This window comes from Strigops habroptila, chromosome 2, assembly GCF_004027225.2.
Source record: "Strigops habroptila isolate Jane chromosome 2, bStrHab1.2.pri, whole genome shotgun sequence".
Lineage (NCBI taxonomy): Eukaryota > Metazoa > Chordata > Aves > Psittaciformes > Psittacidae > Strigops > Strigops habroptila.
The window spans coordinates 103,061,783-103,079,110 of NC_044278.2; the positions used below are offsets into that span (position 1 = coordinate 103,061,783).

General features: G+C 41.4%; 1 protein-coding gene across 5 annotated transcripts in view; it reads right to left on the bottom strand.

Moving 5' to 3' along the window:
• Positions 1 to 17,328, bottom strand: part of CDK8 (cyclin dependent kinase 8) — a 73,952-nt gene extending 56,624 nt beyond the window's left edge. For 2 of the 5 annotated variants that reach the window (XR_003989989.1, XR_003989988.1), the window contains exon 1: positions 16,915 to 17,328. Coding sequence is in view for 3 of the 5 variants with exons in the window: in XM_030476033.1 (XP_030331893.1) it covers positions 16,915 to 17,042 (128 nt within the window). In the remaining 2 variants the exon portion in view is untranslated. The remainder of the gene's footprint in view (positions 1 to 16,914) is intronic. The other 3 variants (XM_030476030.1, XM_030476029.1, XM_030476033.1) reach the window with 2 other exon arrangements.

A 17,328-nucleotide genomic window follows, 5' to 3' on the forward strand; every position in this document is an offset into this window, starting at 1 on the left:
AGTGCTTACACAGTGTAAGTGTCTTTCCTGCTCCTCAAACTGTCCCACCAGTGAGCAGGCTGGGAGTGCACAAGAAGCTGGGAGGTGAGACATCCATGACAGCTGATGCCAACTGTCCAAAGGCATATTCCAGACCATATGATGTCGTCCTCAGCAATAAAAGCTGTGAGAAGGATGAGGGGTGGGCATTTGGAGTTATGGTGTTTGTCTTCCCAATAACCACCACATGTGATAGAGCCCTGCTTTCCTGCAGATGGCTGAACACCTGCCTGCCTGCTGATGGGAAGTGGCAAATTAATTCTTTATTCTGTTTTGCTTGTATGTGCAGCTTTTGCTTTACCAATTAAACTATATTTATCTCAACACATGAGTTTTTGCACTTTTACCCTTCTGATTCTCTCTCCCATCCCACTGCAGGGAGAAAGCAGCTATATGAGACTGAGCTGCCTACCACGGTTAACCTTAACAAGTACATCCAAAATATACAGCTTTTATAACTGAAGAATGCACCAAAGTATACTCAGGTTTATAGTCACAGTCCAACTGGCTGAGACTGAAAAAAGCTTCAAGTTCTAAAACATTTCAATGTGTGAAACCCACTGGTTACCAATGCATACATTTAAAGGTACAAAGCTGGGCAGACATACCTGTGCAGAATGAGATTATAACACCTCTGTGAGGATAGAGGGTAACAGCCAAACAGCAAAGATGATATGCATCAGCAGAAAATAAATTGTATAGGAAGAAATGGTACTAGCAACTTAGTACAAAGGCTGAGAAATTGCATTATAAGCATCTGACTTCCCAGAAAGCATATTTTGGGTGAAACATTTTGTCAAATTAATTAGTACACACAGTATGTGTGTATGTATGCAAGCTATGTAAGTATGATCACTGACCCTGTACCTTGAGATAAACCTAGAGAGCAAAATCTTATGAATCATTCCCTAAAAAAAATTCTGAGCTAACAGTGATGCAACAATAACCACTTCATCTTTTTGTCATTCCATTTTTACAAAACCTGCTGAGTAATTCATACATCTAAATGTTTTACAATTATTCTGATAAAAAAAGAACTGAAAACTAACAGTGAAGTTATGGCTCAAAGCAGGCTACTGTACAATAGTCTGCTGTTGAAAGAACCCCATCTTCATCCCCATGCACACTCCTGTCCTTTGCACTGGAGCCCAGGAACTCATTTTCAGACAGAGATGGGCTTATTCAGAGTAGAAAAGTAATTCCACTTTTTTGTTTGGTATGTTATCTGCCACATTAGTGAGATGAAGTGGCCTGCCAAATACTCAGATGAGCACAGGAGTTATCTAAACGCAGAGAGCAGACATAGCAGAAGCACAGCGGTTTCCATCCCCATTCAGGATGAAGTTAGTTCATCTTCCAACAAGAACTTTCTTTCCACGTCAGCTTGATGCAGTACACTCACCTTTTCCAGAAAGCTGCAGCTAAGTGCTACATCCACTGAAGAAATAATTCTGTTCACTGAAAAACTCCCCACAGCAAAAGAAACAGGCTTTTTCAAAACATATAAACAGCAAAACCTAGAATTACGTCCTTCACTTACAGCTCTTTGAGGGTCACTTGAAAGATATTTTACTTTGGCTGATGCTCTATGCATTATATATATACACAACTTCCAAAATGAGATTATTCTAAAAATACCTGATTTTCCAAGGGCCACTTGTTGTGGGTTTTGTGAGCAAGCAGAAAACACATTTCAGTTATACTGGATAAACAAGTTGGATGAAGCAAGACCAGCAGACAAACATTAGCACAAATAACTTTCTTCATTTCACTGAACTTAAAAACATTTTGAAAAATGGGGTAGCCCCATAACATGCGCTAAACCTACAGAAAATAGGTTAACATTATCTTCTCTATTATAAACTGCCTGCTACACAGCCAAAGCACAACTATTTTTAAAAGTTCAGATTTATTTAAGCCCAGAGTATTTAAATGTATTTACAATCAGCTTAAAGTTTATCCCATCACAGATTTTAGCTTGTTCCTTTCATGGAAGAAATCTGCCAAAAATCAGATAAAACCCCAGATTCTGTCATGAAAGCCTCTTACGTATTAATAAATGAGAAAGGATCATGAATAATGCAACCCAGTCAGAAAAGCTGGGAGTCCAAGCTACTTTACCAAGGATTTCAGCTAAAAAGAATAGTTTGCAACTATTCGTCTCTCCTTTACAAAGTTACCTGCAAAGACTTTCCAGGAAGAGTTGACAGAATAAAGAACAGTTGGTACTAATTAATCCGAAGATGTGGATAAATACAGTTCATAGAGTAGCATGGCTTCTTACATATTCGTGCTTGCCACTAGAAGCAGCGCTTCGCATCCATCCTAATGGGGCTGCCGGCATCAGAACATGCTTTACAGTTCCACATGCTTGTAACAGTGCTCACTCTCAAAAGGGAAATTTCAGACTGTGTCCATATTTCTACAGTAATAAGTATTATCTACTACTTCTCTATCTTTGAACATAAGCTATGCAAGAAAAACATGAATCAAAAAATGCACGGAAGCATCACATCCCTTATCTCCTTAGGTTCCTCTTCCTTTGTGCTTAAACAGTGCAAGAACAACTACAAGTTAACAATACAGCGGAAATCCAGAACCCCAAATTTTAATTTCACCTTGAGACAGTAGCTCTGGATACCAGATGAAGCAGAAACTTGCCAGTAGGAAAGCACTGCCACACGTTTGCCCTAGTCTTGCTTCACTTCCTAAAGATCTGCTGGAGTTAACTGTCAAAGACAGCTGGATAAACCTTTTCATACAATCCAGAGCAACCACTCCCATTAATCAGTAGAGCATTAATTTTACAAGGATGTTCCACAGATTACAGCTATCTCCATCCAAGTTTCAATCAACACATAGCATGATTACACTCAGTTTTGGTGAGCCTTAGGAAGTGTTTGCATAGTCACAGCATTAAATTTAAATAAATTACAAAACTCACAGAAGTTGACAGAAACTTCATATTTCATTTTAATTACCCTGCTGTTCTCTTGGCCTTCCAGAGAGGTAACAAAAATATATTACTATCTTAATGCCAAGCAGCAATTATCTTAAAGTTTGTCGATAATTTCTAGCTGAACTGAAATTTAACTTAAAGGACTAATAAAAAGATCATATTTAAATGTAAATACTAAACAACCTAGAAAAATAAAGACATCTCTAAAGTAACATTTCAACTAATTTGCATGGGTAGGAGTTATTTCCCTTCTGAAGACATGTACATGATACACAAAAAAAGCAAACAGGTAAAAGACAACATATTCAGAAGCAGGAAGAAAAAAGCCAGGTTCTGCTCTTTCTTGTTGCTATTAGCCCCCTCCTCAGAAACATACATTTTATCCTGAAAGAAAAGTAATACTTCAGCATGACTAAACTTGTTAACACTTTAATAAGCAATCTTTAGATACAGTGTGCTTTAAGACAAAAAAAGCCTTTACAGAAGGATAGAAAGCTACAAGGAACACAGTTTGTGACTGAAGCACATTTTATGGACTGAGATCTAAACTTACAAGAAAATAAAGTCGTATTACTCACCAAAATGCTAATACAGAGAAATTATTGCAGGGGAAGATGCGCTAACAGAACTGAATTTATTAAGGGACTAACTCAGGCATTCATACTTTTTCCATGCCCAGAATACTTACAGGACATGGCGAGACTGCAGCACCAGAACAGCATCATTATTCTTATCGGATAGCAAGGCTTATACTAAGAATATTTTCTACTTCAAAGCAAATCTTTCAGTAATAAGACCATTTCATAGGTAAAGAAAAGGTAATTTCCACAGCTGGAGGAAAAATCATCAACTGCAAGCCAATAAACACTAGGGCTTCTGAGGCAGCTTATACTGTGTGGTGAATGGCAATTACTGACTCACTTTATTCCTTTTGTTCTTTGTGGCTTTTTTTTTTAAATTAACACCTTTCACCACAACATGTAGTTTGGCAAGAAGTTCAAAGCAATAAAGTAAATTCACTGATACACTGTACACGTGGTTCTTGTGATCTAAGAATTTGCTGCTGTCAAAAGAAAAGCCTTTTCTTGACATCTCTGCCTTGCTGCTTCTAGCCAGAAAATCCCTCCCCTTATGCCAGCTCCAATCTGCCCCACTCTCCTCCATGACATAACTCACCTCCTGCATTTGGCAAAAAGTTAAACACTTCTTTTTTCCTGGGTTAGCAAATTCTGTTAGGCTACACTGGGGTAGGACGAGTATAGAAACCAACACTAAAATATGTGGTAAGAGCAAAAGGCGATGAAGGAATGAGTAGAGAAGTGACAACTGGAGGAGAAAAAGCCAGATGCCACTCACTTCACTCCCTGCTTTCTGGTGGTGGTGAAAACCACAAGGAGTGTGGCTGGCCTTAATTAAAATAAATAAATAAAATTAAAACCAACTCAACCCCCACACCTAGCTTTGCAATTAACTCCAGCACAGAAGTTGCACAGAAGCAGAATCCCTGGGATTTAATGAAGAATCTTATCCTCCCTTCTCCCACAAAATTGCAATTTGACAGCCAGCCTAAAAAATAAGTTTTAAACCCACGCAATTATGAGGATTCCTATGAGACCAGCTGATGAGGAGCAATACCCTACTCTGGACCCAAAGCCCCATGCTGTTTTATTCAAGGACACGGCAGTCTTACCAGTACTTTTATATAAATCCAAGAGGTACCTACGTAAATTCTCTATAAAGGAAAAGATTGCTGTATTTCATTTGCACTGGCTTCCTCTTGGATTGCTCTTAGGTCACCTCAACATTTGTACCACTCCAGAAACTAGAGGTTGCATAAAGACAGCACAGCATTTCAAAGCATCTGTTCTGAAAAGCAAACAACAAACAGGGCTTAAGTACTGATCTAAATTTTAGAAAACCACAATTTCGTTAGGTAACTTCTATTTTTGGCACTTTTTTCTTCAGAAGTCAAATCTGTGAAATTATTTAGTTTACATGGAGGAAACAACACATTTGCTGCTTTAAAAGCAACTCATGGTGAGAAGCTTTTTAAGTCACGAACATACTACTGACAGAGCTACAGATTCACAGGTGATATTTTCTTATTTCATAGCACTTAATAGGTTTTTCTTTCATAAAGGTACCCAGTCATTGAATGACTGTTTCCTATCTTCTCAATGACACTCAGTATTTTAGAGACTCTCCCTGTCCCTCGCTCTCACAGACAGAAGAGTCCCTGTCTATGGGAACAACTGAAGTTTTCAGACAGAAAACCTTCTGAGTACCCTTGTTGGTCCTCCTTAGGCCTATTATAGCCTGCCTGGGACAAAGGGATTAGGAATGCATAGAATACTGAAAATAGGATTTACAGCAACAATGACACCATGTTTGCGCTCCACTCCACTGCTAGAGAGTCCTGTGATTCTTTCTGCTTTTTAGCATTTACTCCAACTGAGCTGGCACTTTCACAAAACCATCATTATAAACTCCAAAATCTTTTTCTTAAATAGAAGATTTTGGAGAAAAAGATTTTGGAGTTTATAGTGATGGTTTTGTGAAATAATAAATTCAGAGGCTGCCATTGTGTGAGTAAAGAACCATTTTCCCATACACATCACTTCACATCAACGAGCACGATATATTACTGCAGAAGGACTTTGTGATATTGAGGGCCAATCCTTCACAATCAGTCCTTCCCTTCACTATCCCAAGCAACACTCTCATCAGCAAAGCCATCTTCCAACTCTTGATGACAAGTGATCTCCAAACAAAACTTTTGAGCAGCACAGATTCCCAAAAGATACCACTAACGACCTCTCACCATTAATTCACACCTCTAACCCATTTCTCTATCCAGAGAAGGACCATCTCTCAGGTCAGCTTAAGTCTTTGGTAGGGGACTTTACAGAATGCCTTCTGGAACTCTAGACAGATTACATCTACTATGTTGCCTTAACCTGTATGTTAACTCTGTCAAAGGATTTTAATAGAATGAATGTATTTTGTAAGACCGTTGTCTCCCCACCTTAGCACCTTTCGTGTGTCCACTCTCTTGGCTCTCGGTTTAGCTTACTAGTTAGCAGTTCCTACTCTTCGAAAAAGTCCTTTAAAAAACATCTCACCAGTGCCCCTTTCCAGTCTTCCAAGACTAGGACAATTTAATGCATTGGGTTATACTTTCTGGGTAGTAATTTATTTCCTTCTTGCACTTCTTCAGATGTGCAAACACAGCTTGACAACAGCTCTTCAGTTTGTTCAAATAGCCCCTTCCCCAAACACTCAATTTGAGACAGATCCCCCAATGCATTCCTTCACCTCCAATTCTTTAAGTTCTTTCATAACACACAGACAAATCCAAACCTTTTCTCTCACTGTCATTTCATCTTCTCTAAAAACTTATTTAACAGGTCAGTGATGCCCCGATTCTACAGATAGTTTTGTGCTACTGGTGCATTGGAAAAGAGAGAGGAAAGGAAGATTAATTTCACTACCTTCTCAAGTAGTTTCTGAGGGTGGGAGGAGCTTGTTTGTGTGTGTTTGAGACTAATATGCAGGGGAAGTTGCCAGGGAGGATGTCACACCACAGTTTTACACTTAGCCTACCATCACTAACCTTTGTATTTCCAGATTCATCATTCATAGAAGACTTCATTTTTCAAAGGACATCCCCTCACTCTCAAGGGCTTCCTTTACTATTTCACCATGTCAGATTTTTTTAATTGATGGTTTTACAGTGTTTTGCTGAGTGATAGATAATCAGAGTCCAGCAAAGCTTCAAAAATGGTTCTTAAGCAGCTTGCAACATTCGCTTTCTTGGCTCTTTCAGCTTTAAGAAGCCGTCTCCTTCCTTCATCACCCCCCTATTTTCTTTTTTAACTGAAGTGGTACTTCAAGCAGTTTTCTCAACCTTGTGTAGATTCAGCATCCCTCCAGGAGCAAAGAACAGACCATATTTGTCACAGCCCTCAGTAGTTACAGTTTGAATCTGCTCTTTCATCCTACTGCAGGGCAAGCCCTGAGTGAATTCCCCCATTGGGGGTGCCCTGACTAGCTGTTTCAGTAAGTTGCTACTCACTGTCCCATTTTGTCTTGGCATCTCTTCCTGACAGAGCATTCCCCTAAATGAAACGAGGCTAATGAGCCATTCCTTGCTGTATTTTCTGCTTTGTAGCTTCACTGATCTCACACAGAATAGGCAAACTAGCCAGGCAGATGGAAACGTATTCCTAATGCTATTTTTCCCCTGTATGCGTGCCTGGAATTCTATCCATAGCACCTTCAGTGTTGCAATAGCTACCTTTTTTTCCTTCTTCTTGAGCCCTTCAGAACCTGACACTCACCTGGCGGAGTCATATAAGCTTCCAGTTGAGCTTTTCTGAAATTGAACATAACAGTGAATGGCACTGTTAGCACATTTACTTGCAAGGGGTTGTTTTGTTCAACCCTACTTAGACAGGACTGACATTCACCAAGAAGAAAAGAGGGAGTTTGAACACCAAGCAGTTCACGTACAAAAAGTCAGATAAGATTTAAATTACACTCAGGGACAAATCTGCTGCCTTGCTGTCTTGAAGTCCACCCAGGCAGATCTTGCTCCAGTTGCTTTTGTTATGCTCCAATACCTTGCACAGTAGTTCCGTGAGAACAATGGGGTTGGTGAAACCTGACTTTCCAAGGGTTCGTTGTGGGATTATCCAGTGTCTGAATGCAAACTGTAATTGAAAGTACACCTGCAGTTAATGCTCCCCCTCTCAGGGTAAGGCTGTGCCTCTCCCAGAAAACACAAAGTGAAATAAGGGTTTGCTGCCATTCAGATCCTTTTGTATTCCAAGTTCTCAGTTGCACATATTATTCACGCAGACAGTAATGAATTAAGTCTTCTTTTTAGTGCAACTCTCAAGTGTCCTTTATTCAAATGTCAACATCTTGTACGCAAGGTGTTACAAGCACACAGCATGGAGCTTTCCCAGAAAAACAGGCAGATTGTTGCAGTGACCTTTAGTTGTGTTCTTCCCTGTTCGCAAAATGTGCACTTTTATAAGGCTGATTTTAATTTTGGATGTTTAGGCTATCATCTGTAGTTAAGAAAATAACTATGTTCTCTCGAACATTTTGTCCTTTAAAGAAAATATCTGCAGCTTTAATCCTGGCTTATAGTTCTTTCCCTGCAAATTCTAAACTGACTGCACAATATGCTTTGCCATACTACCACTTAACTCTCAAGGTAGTTAAGATGAAGTTGAATAGAAACTGTCGCCTCAATAGCCGTTTTGCTGAAGTGTTGCATACAATTTTACAAGGACCCTTTAGCAACCTGATCTTCATATGCTTAAGTCAGTCTTTCATTAGGATATGCAGAACACAAGCAATGGGCAACATCAGTAGAATTCTCTGTAAAGACCAGAATACTGTCTATCCAGTACCTTTCCTACATAAGCTAAGGATTTTATATGCTTCTATACTGTATTTGAATGTATTTAGTCAAATAGTCATTTCTCAAATGGGAAGCCTACAATACCCAATAGTTAACAACTAGTTCATGAGTGGCCTTGTATCAAACAAAAAATTGTAGCTATGAACAAAGCTATGCTGTAATCCTAAATGTGCTATTATGGGGGCTTGACAAGGTCTCAACAACCATTTGTTGAGCCTCAGAGGAGACCAGAACACAGGCCAGCCAGAACACAAAACCCTCCTGAATGGCTATCAGCCAGCACATAGCAGTAACACACAGCATTACTTGCCAAACCTGCAAAGAAAAGATGGGGGCAGCAGTGGGGAGAGGAGCATGAGAGTTGGAGTACTGGTGGAATGGAGCCTGAAACTGAAACTTTATTCCCATCCACTCACACAAGACGGGTGTCTCTAACTCTAAACTCAAGACTGCTTTACAGTGGAAGAATACCAGAAAGAAAGCAAGCCTTTTATAAGCAGCAAAGTAAAGTATCTTGATGCTCCTACCTCAGCTTCATCACCTTACTTGAACAAATTTAGATGAGGGATTTTTCTGTATGGAACCTTCAGGAGCATTTCCAAGACTTAAATTAACAGAGGAGGGTGAACTGATTACCACCACTTACATAAAGTCAGAATCCACAATTCTGAGTATAAAATTACAAAACAAAGTGCTGGCTTGCTTTGCTAATACTTTAAGCAAACATAAAAGAGAGAAAGAGGCAATTATATATTGATCAAACATAGGCTTACTCGGTTTCAAAATGAGAATTTTAAATGAGATTTGACATCCTTTTAGCATCAGCCCTTTTGTCATATTTCCAATGTTTAAGAATGTCAGTTCCTCTTCCCCCAAGACATGCCCAGAAGGCACAGCATTTTTACCTCGAATCATTTGAGCTGATCTAATCTAAGACTGCTCATGGCAGCAGACTGGCAGAAGACATGCAGATTGTTACTTCTGCACAACACGTTATTTACCTTATCACAGTAGATAGCACCAGCTGCAAGTATGCTTCTATACTTCCAATGTGAATTTGCATTTAGACAGTGGATAATTCCACAATAAAGCAAAGAGCCTTGGGGAGGAGGAAAAAAAACAACCCAGGTTTTCATACATGCCATTACACAAGTACAGTGCAAGCTACAAAAGTTGCAACCAAAGCTAATGCAGCCTGTATGACTTTCAGACAGCAAGGCTGCAAGTCCAACTTCACTGTTCTAGTATCTCAAAAGCAGCTGGTACCTCAGATCTCTTTATACACAGAATGCACTGGGTTTTAACAGGTTCAGAAATAGAGGTTATCAGTATGTATAGCCATAAAATTAACATTCTTTCCTTTTTTTCTTAAGTAATTTCTGGGGTTTTTTGCAGAAATATCTGAAATCTGTATTTTCTGTAGAACAGTTATCACACACACAGATCACAAATAATAACGTTTAAAGTCAGCAAACAGGTTAAGGAATACATCTGGATATTCATCCACTACAGGTTACTCCTTTAGAATCCACTATGGTCCTGCAGAAGCATGAAAAGGTGTTAGAGCCTCCTCACACTCTCCCTTAAAGGCAAAGGAGACACCACCACTACTCCTTTTTCGTTTGTTTCAAAAAAACACACACACAAAACCCTCTAAACTTTCATCAGGTATGAGGAAACGCTTTCTCAAAATCTGCTTTCAACCTGTTCACTGAACCTTTTGCACTGCAAATTACCTGCACTGTGTGTACTTACCACTTATCTACCTGAACTTTTGTTCTTTAAGTACTTTTATTCAAATACACAAAATTACTAAGTCAGATTCACCCTTTAATGCCACTATTTTATTCCTGCTTTCAGACATAAAGGCTCCTTCCAGGCCACGTCTACGGTCTTTCCATAATTTCTATCACAACTCTCAAAACTCAGTGCTGGAACCAACAGCTGCACGATCTGTCCTCCTGGTCCAGGAGTCCCCCAGGACCCAGTTTCCTGACTCACCTCTCCCTCCCTAATCACTCCCTGAGACAGAAACCCAGTAAGGGTTCATTAACTCTATGGCAGCCAAAACCAGGACAGAAAGAATTCTGTTTCCAAGCAAGCCATAAGGGAAAAAAATAAACAAAAAACCCCCAAAAAACCCAAAACAAACAAACAAACAAACAAAAAAAAACCCAACAAAAAACCCCAAAAAAACAAAAACCAAAAACACCAATCAAAAAAAAAAAAACAAACCACCAAACCCCAGGATTTTGTGGAGAAGATGCTGCTACCCAGACATTTGTAACTTATGTCCTGCTTCTCATCTGTGGAAAATTATTTTGGTGGAAGATGGAAGCATCTCAGTATTAACTGCCTATTCAGAATGATCTGCTTCTATCACTGTTTCAGGCACACCAATGAATAAGTCAGTAAGTTCAATGAAAAGCCAGATTTTTATAACTATTTTGATACAGTGGCACAACAATCACCTTTTAATGCCAAAATGGACACATCAGTGCTGTAACCTGGAGGTCTTGTGAAGTACATATCACCACTTGGCTGTTGTTGCATACTGCTGGAGCGCAACCTTGCCATATCTGAGTCTGAGCCATTGTACCTTCCTTATGTTTCCACTGGCATTTCCAAATTTCAGCATTACTAAAATTCTGTTCTTAGACAAGAGGCTTTTCAGTTTCTGCTAGAGCAGTCTGCAAGTTACAGCTCCTTGGATTCCAATGGTAATAAATGACATCTCTGTTGTTTTGTGGGGGTTTGGCTGGCTATTTTTTTAAAACTTCCAATAGACTTCAAAACAGAAAAATCAAACACCCAAGAGGTGGAGTAAACATGCTATCTCACTGTCATTTGGTCAAAAGCAGCATTCTCTGATGACATGCGCCTGCTGCAATCAGCACCCTCAAAAACTACTCCCTCGTGAGGAATCAAGCACAGCAGCACATGCCCCCTTTATTTACATATATTATTCTAATTTGTGAGTCCAGAATAAAAGCAGATAGAGATCTTTAGTGTTTTGCAACACTACTTCCACAGCCTCCTCTCTGCACTTGTCAAGGCTTCTGGTAGGAATGAAACACTAACTCGGCTTTGCTGGAGGCTATGAAAACAAATCAACACATCTGCAAGAAGATAATACAAGATCACACCAAATAAAGTCCAAGGGCTACAGAAGGACTCACTCAACTGCATGACCTTAAAAACCTATAAAGCTTAGAGCCGCCTAACCAGGTGAGAAGGGAAGGAAGCAGATGGGAAGACAGTTACGTGAGTGGTTTACCAGAAAAATTAAAGAGCACAAGGCTTCATGCCATACAGCATGCATACCTCATTATGTAGATACAGCTAATTAGGAACTTTCTAACTACTACGGTAATGGATCCAGGAGAGGCTCGGGGCATATATTTTAAGAAGATAATACCACATATTACATACATAAATAAAGTCTGAGGCATTTAGAAATTCCACGCTATTGCCGACAGGAGCCAGAAGTCAAAGGCTTGCATGCCCACACCGCAGCTCTCACCGCCTGCCTGTATCTGCACCAACTGCTCCAGTTCAGAACTGTGAAAATTGACACACATGAACATTCAGGAGAAACAAAACAAAACAAACAAAAAAAACCATAAACTGAGGGAAGACAAGAGTTGTTTGGAAGTTTACAGTGAAAAGTAACAGCATGAACTTCATGATACAATTTTTGCAAAGGCTCGATACAGAACTAATTAAGAAGCTCAAGTCCAGACCTGTTGTTTGCTTCTTGCCAAGTAAAATTTCTCCCAGAACTCATTACCTCTATTTGTGGCACTCCCAAATTCAATGTACCTCTCAAAAAAAATTAGTTTGATATAAACATTGACAAAGCGATCTATGATCTGACATAACTCAGTCAATACACACCCATAAACACAGAAAAACTGGAACTAATCTGGTATCAACCTTAAGAAGGGCCAAGTGTTTAAAAAAAAAAAAAAAAAAAAAAAGAAAATTCCTAAAGGTGGGCTTTTCTCTATGTACTGCAAAGCCTGGCCTAACCTCTAACAGAGCAGCCTAACTTCTAGAGCAGAACAGTCAGCCAGTTAGAAGAGTCAGAAGTGACTGTTCTTGGTAACATTACAGAACAGACACTAAGCTCCTGACTTATTTTTGCCTTTGACAACACATTATGCAGTTTATCTACATTGCATTAATATTTCCTTCTTGTTCATCAAGAAATTCCATGTCCCCCTCTTCAAATATTGTGAAACAAGAACAGCACCTCTATCTTACACATTAACCATTCATTATTTTATCTAACTGAGGTACATTCTACCTTCTTTTTTTTCCCTCTCCAAGGAAAATACTCCCAATCTTTTCAGCTTCTCTTTACACAGAAGTTTCTTAGAGAATCATCATTCTTGCAATATCCTTTTAACCAGTAAGTAGGAACTGTAACATACTGTATTAGAGATGAAGCAAACCAGTAGTTTATTGGACATCCACTGGTTTTCCACCATTCTGCCTCTTGCACAACTCAGACTCTCCAGGAAAAAAAGTAGCTACTGATTTGATTGATTGAAGTGTGCAAGGAGAAGTCCAGTACATTAATATATTTCCATTATTTTAATGTGTCAGTATGTCCAAATGAAAGATTCTGTCCTTCTACTGACAGCAATACTTCCACCACAGAACTATAATAGCTGAAATAAAAATAAATTTCAAAAAATGTCCAATTGCACTTGTGTTTGGGACCCGCATCACTTCTCCGTTTCTGAGTGTGACTAGGAGAGCACTAGCTTGCTCGCTGTTGGTTGCTCACCAACAGAGTCTCACCACACAAGTCTCCTTCCAAGAGATTGAGAAAAGCTTCCAATAAAGCACCAGGGGATGTTACTATAATTTGAAACCTTCAATTATACCATTTTTGGCTGTTGTAATTAAGAAGTTAGATACTTCCTAACAGTGACATTCTTATGTCACTAACAGTGACATTCTTATTCTCATCCAAACCACATCTAATAAACAGGAAAAATTAATATTTTGAAACACTCCAAATTGCCACTGAAACAGACAGTCTTGCTCCGCTGAATAGGCTTCTCTCTCAGATTTCTGACCATATCTGTACCATAAAACAGCAGGAAGAGAGGAGAGTGAACAAAAGAAAGCACTGCAAGATCAATCCCGTTAAAACTGGGTACCAGTTCAGCATCAGCACATGCTGCCAGCTCCAGGAGAGTGTGTACCTGGTGTGCTGCACCAGGCTTGCACAAGCTATCCCAGTGTCCTGCACCTCAGGCTCCCCATAGCTGGCTCTCAGTTCCCAGTGAGCTTTGAAGGTGCTTGATCCAGTCAATTACAAAGAAAACAAAATCTGCATGTTAGTCCAACAAACTAAAAGCTGCTGGCATATATTCCAAGTCCAGCATAAGTCAAATAGACAGGGTTAATACCTGAGCTGAACAACATTCCTGAGGGAGCACCTAACGGGCACTCAAAGCAGCTTTTATGCAGGAAATAACTGTCATTTTCTGGGCAAAAAACCGCAAACTATCCTACTACTATTTGAGACAAGCAACAGCTTCTTTATCTGAAGACTGATGTGCAACATGCCATGACTGTGTTCCATTCCCAGTGTCTGCCATTAGAGTCAATTGCTGCCTTGTACACCTTTCTGCTATAAAAATAAACCCCATCAATTCACACAAAGTTTGTTCTAAGCAGGTTTTAGAGCGCACTGCAGATACTGCACTGATGAAAGACAGCACCATTCAATAAAAAGGCAGGAAGATTCAACCACAGAGACCACGAACTTCAAAATAAGAGGGATTAAAATAAAAGCTTGAGAACAGAATGCAATTTTGCTGCAGGCAATGCACCAGGTAGAGCTCAGCTGCGGTGCTTGACATTGTTACTCAGCTGATTTGATGTTCGGCTGGGTCAAGTTTGGCAGCTAATATGGAGAGCTCGGTGGAGCTGTACCTCATGATCCTCTGAGACAGACCAGTCAAGACCCCAAACCTCACCTTACAGCAAAGGGTACTGCAGGGCTGGACTGGCAGTTTTGCTGGAAGAGGGCATGAAATCCAGGTTACGCCCTCACCAGCTCACTAAACCGCATTCTACAGAACATCCCTTTCACTCACTAGAAGGATTCTCACTCCATCAAGGTTCCTACAAGACTGTCCTCCAAAACATTCCCATGTAGCTTTAATGGCATACAATTAACTTCCTACAGTTAGAACATGCAGCTGCTATCTAGTTTTCAACCACCACACTGCACCTCAGAGGCAGCAGTAAAAGCAACCAAAAAACAAAAACAAGAGGCGAAGATTGCAGTCATACTACAGGCACCGCCTACTACTACTCAAACTGGATTTTTATCATCAACATTAAGGGAAAAATATGAAAATTAACTAAAAGATGGAGAACAACTTCATGCCTATGGAAAGTTTGAGCTATACAAACACTACAAAACTCAAAAAGCAGGCTGGCTAGTCATCATCAGTATGCACCATTTGGGGAATACTGAAACAATACCATAATATTTTTTTCAGCTTTTTCATTTAACAACAGACAAACACTGAACTATTCTATATACTCCCCACTGCAAGATACAACATACATCCATACGTTACCATCGCTTCAGGAAAATGAAGTCTTATCACATATTTGCTTTTGCAATTTAATTTATTTCTTTGGATAAAGGGATGTAAATGGAACCTTTAACTTCAATTCTAATCTCATCCACGTAATTAAGATCACATAGGTACAAGTACGCTATAAGCCACAAAAGCATCTACGGATGTTTGTGGTTTACATATCTTACTGATCGTCCAAACGCAATTACACTGTATATTTAAAAGAGAAACTTTTCAGTAATCCGGAAAGGAAGAGGATTTAGAAATCACACACGCTCAGGAACCAAGAGGAAATCCTACTGCAAATCCTCCTTTGAGTACCTATCCATTTTTAAACCACACAACTCCATTTTTTCCCCCAAATTTCTCAAAATGGCACTACCAGCAGCAGCGCTAAACACCCTCTCCCAAACATCATAAAGCAGACTGATGATTTCACCAGAAATACAATGGAATATATGCTTCAGCGGTATCGCTCGCTGAATTCCCTACACACTGCTGCAGTCCAACATGCTGCAAAAAGCCTGACATGGACATTAGAATCGTACTCCAATCTTTCAGTACCTCAGCCTATTTTTCACATTACAGGTCTCTTTATCGGCACTGAAACCAGGGCTGGCTGTACTGGCAAAGTTACTACCTGCTTGTAAGGAGACCTGGGGCAATAGCTTATCACGCTCACAACAGTTTATTCCCCTTTCCCTCCCAGAAAACAAAAGCAGAGTTCAGGCAAGGTAAGGATCTCCCCTGTGAATAGTTTGAAGGATCCCAATGTAAAATTTGAGTAGAAAAGTAGTTAGCTGACTCATAGTGGCAAACAAAATTCATGCTGAAGAAGCCGTGCTGCAATTAAAATCAGCGTGTTTAAGACACAGACAAGACAAGGTGCAACCAGTCCCGTTACAGCCCTTCTGCAGGTACTGGCTACGGCGTTTCTAGAATTAAAGCTTATGTAAACAGAACCAGTTCATACCTCAGCTGTGACTGACCACAGCCTGCTTTAAGAGTTCTTTTTTTAGCGTATCATCCGCAAAAAATTATACTCCAACTTCTAAGATACACCTTGTTTGAGTGACAGAGCACCACTGTAACAGAGCAAATGGATGTAATTTGCAATGTAGGACCTGTTACGAAGCCAACCCCTGCCTCTCATGCTTCCTCTGCTCCCTACTTCCTATTGTTCTGCTGTTCAGCAAGTGATGCCATGTCATGGGCGAGGGAAACCTAAATGACAGTTTGCTAGATCTTTCTTTAAAACATTTAGGCAAAGAAATTCATTTACTCGGGTCTGTACTGAGAACTGGTCACACATAAAAGCCCTTTTAAAGCATTCTAAAGCCCCCAAAGGACCAACAGACTTTGGTTCCAGAGGCAGCCAGTGAGAATACGTAAAATGGTGACTACAAGTAATAAACCAGACAAAAAGCATTATAAATAAATAAAATCAAACCCCGTTCTAGAGAGCTGCTGGCCAGGCTGAACACTGAAAGCGGCTGCTGATTTATTCACAACGAAAACCCGTTTTCCTCAACTACACATTTTCTTTCCTCGGAACCTGCCCGCACCGAAGCGCGACTCCAGCACCCCGCTGAGGGGACGTGGACGCTCCGAGCGACCTGCGGGAGCGGAGCACAGCCCGGACCGCGAACCGCGGGGCTTCACCGGGCGGCAGCAGCAGCCGCGGCACCGCGAGGCGGCACGGCGGGGCCGGGAAGGGCAACGGGCGCGGGGCAGGGCAGCGCAGCCGGGGCAGGGCAGCGCAGCCGGGGCAGGGCAGCGCAGCCGGGGCAGGACGGAAGGCGCGGACGGGCCGGGGGATCGCGGAGAGCCGGCGGGCGGCGGCCGGGGGGTCCCCGCTGGTCACTCACCCGTCCTTCCGCTTGGCTTTGTAGACGTGCCCGTAGGTGCCCCTGCCCACCTTGCAGCCCTCGTACTCGAACAGGTCCTCCACCCGCTCGCGCTCCCCGGTCAGCTTCACCTTGAAGTCATAGTCCATCTTCAGCGCCCGCCGCGCCGCCCCGACCCGACCCCGACCGCCGCGCGCCCCGCCCGGCACCAGCTGCAGCAGCAGGAGGAGCAGGAGACCCCCGAGCCGCCCCGCGGACCATGCAGCAGCAGCGGCGGACGGGCGGGCGGCGGCGGGGCTGCTGCTCCCTGCGCTCCCGAGCCCCGTCCTCCGCGGCGCCCTCCCTGCCCCGCCAGCTAGCGGCACCACAGCCGGCCTCCCGGGCGGAATACGGCGGCCGCGCCTGGCCGCACTGCCGCAAAGAAGCGTCGCAAAC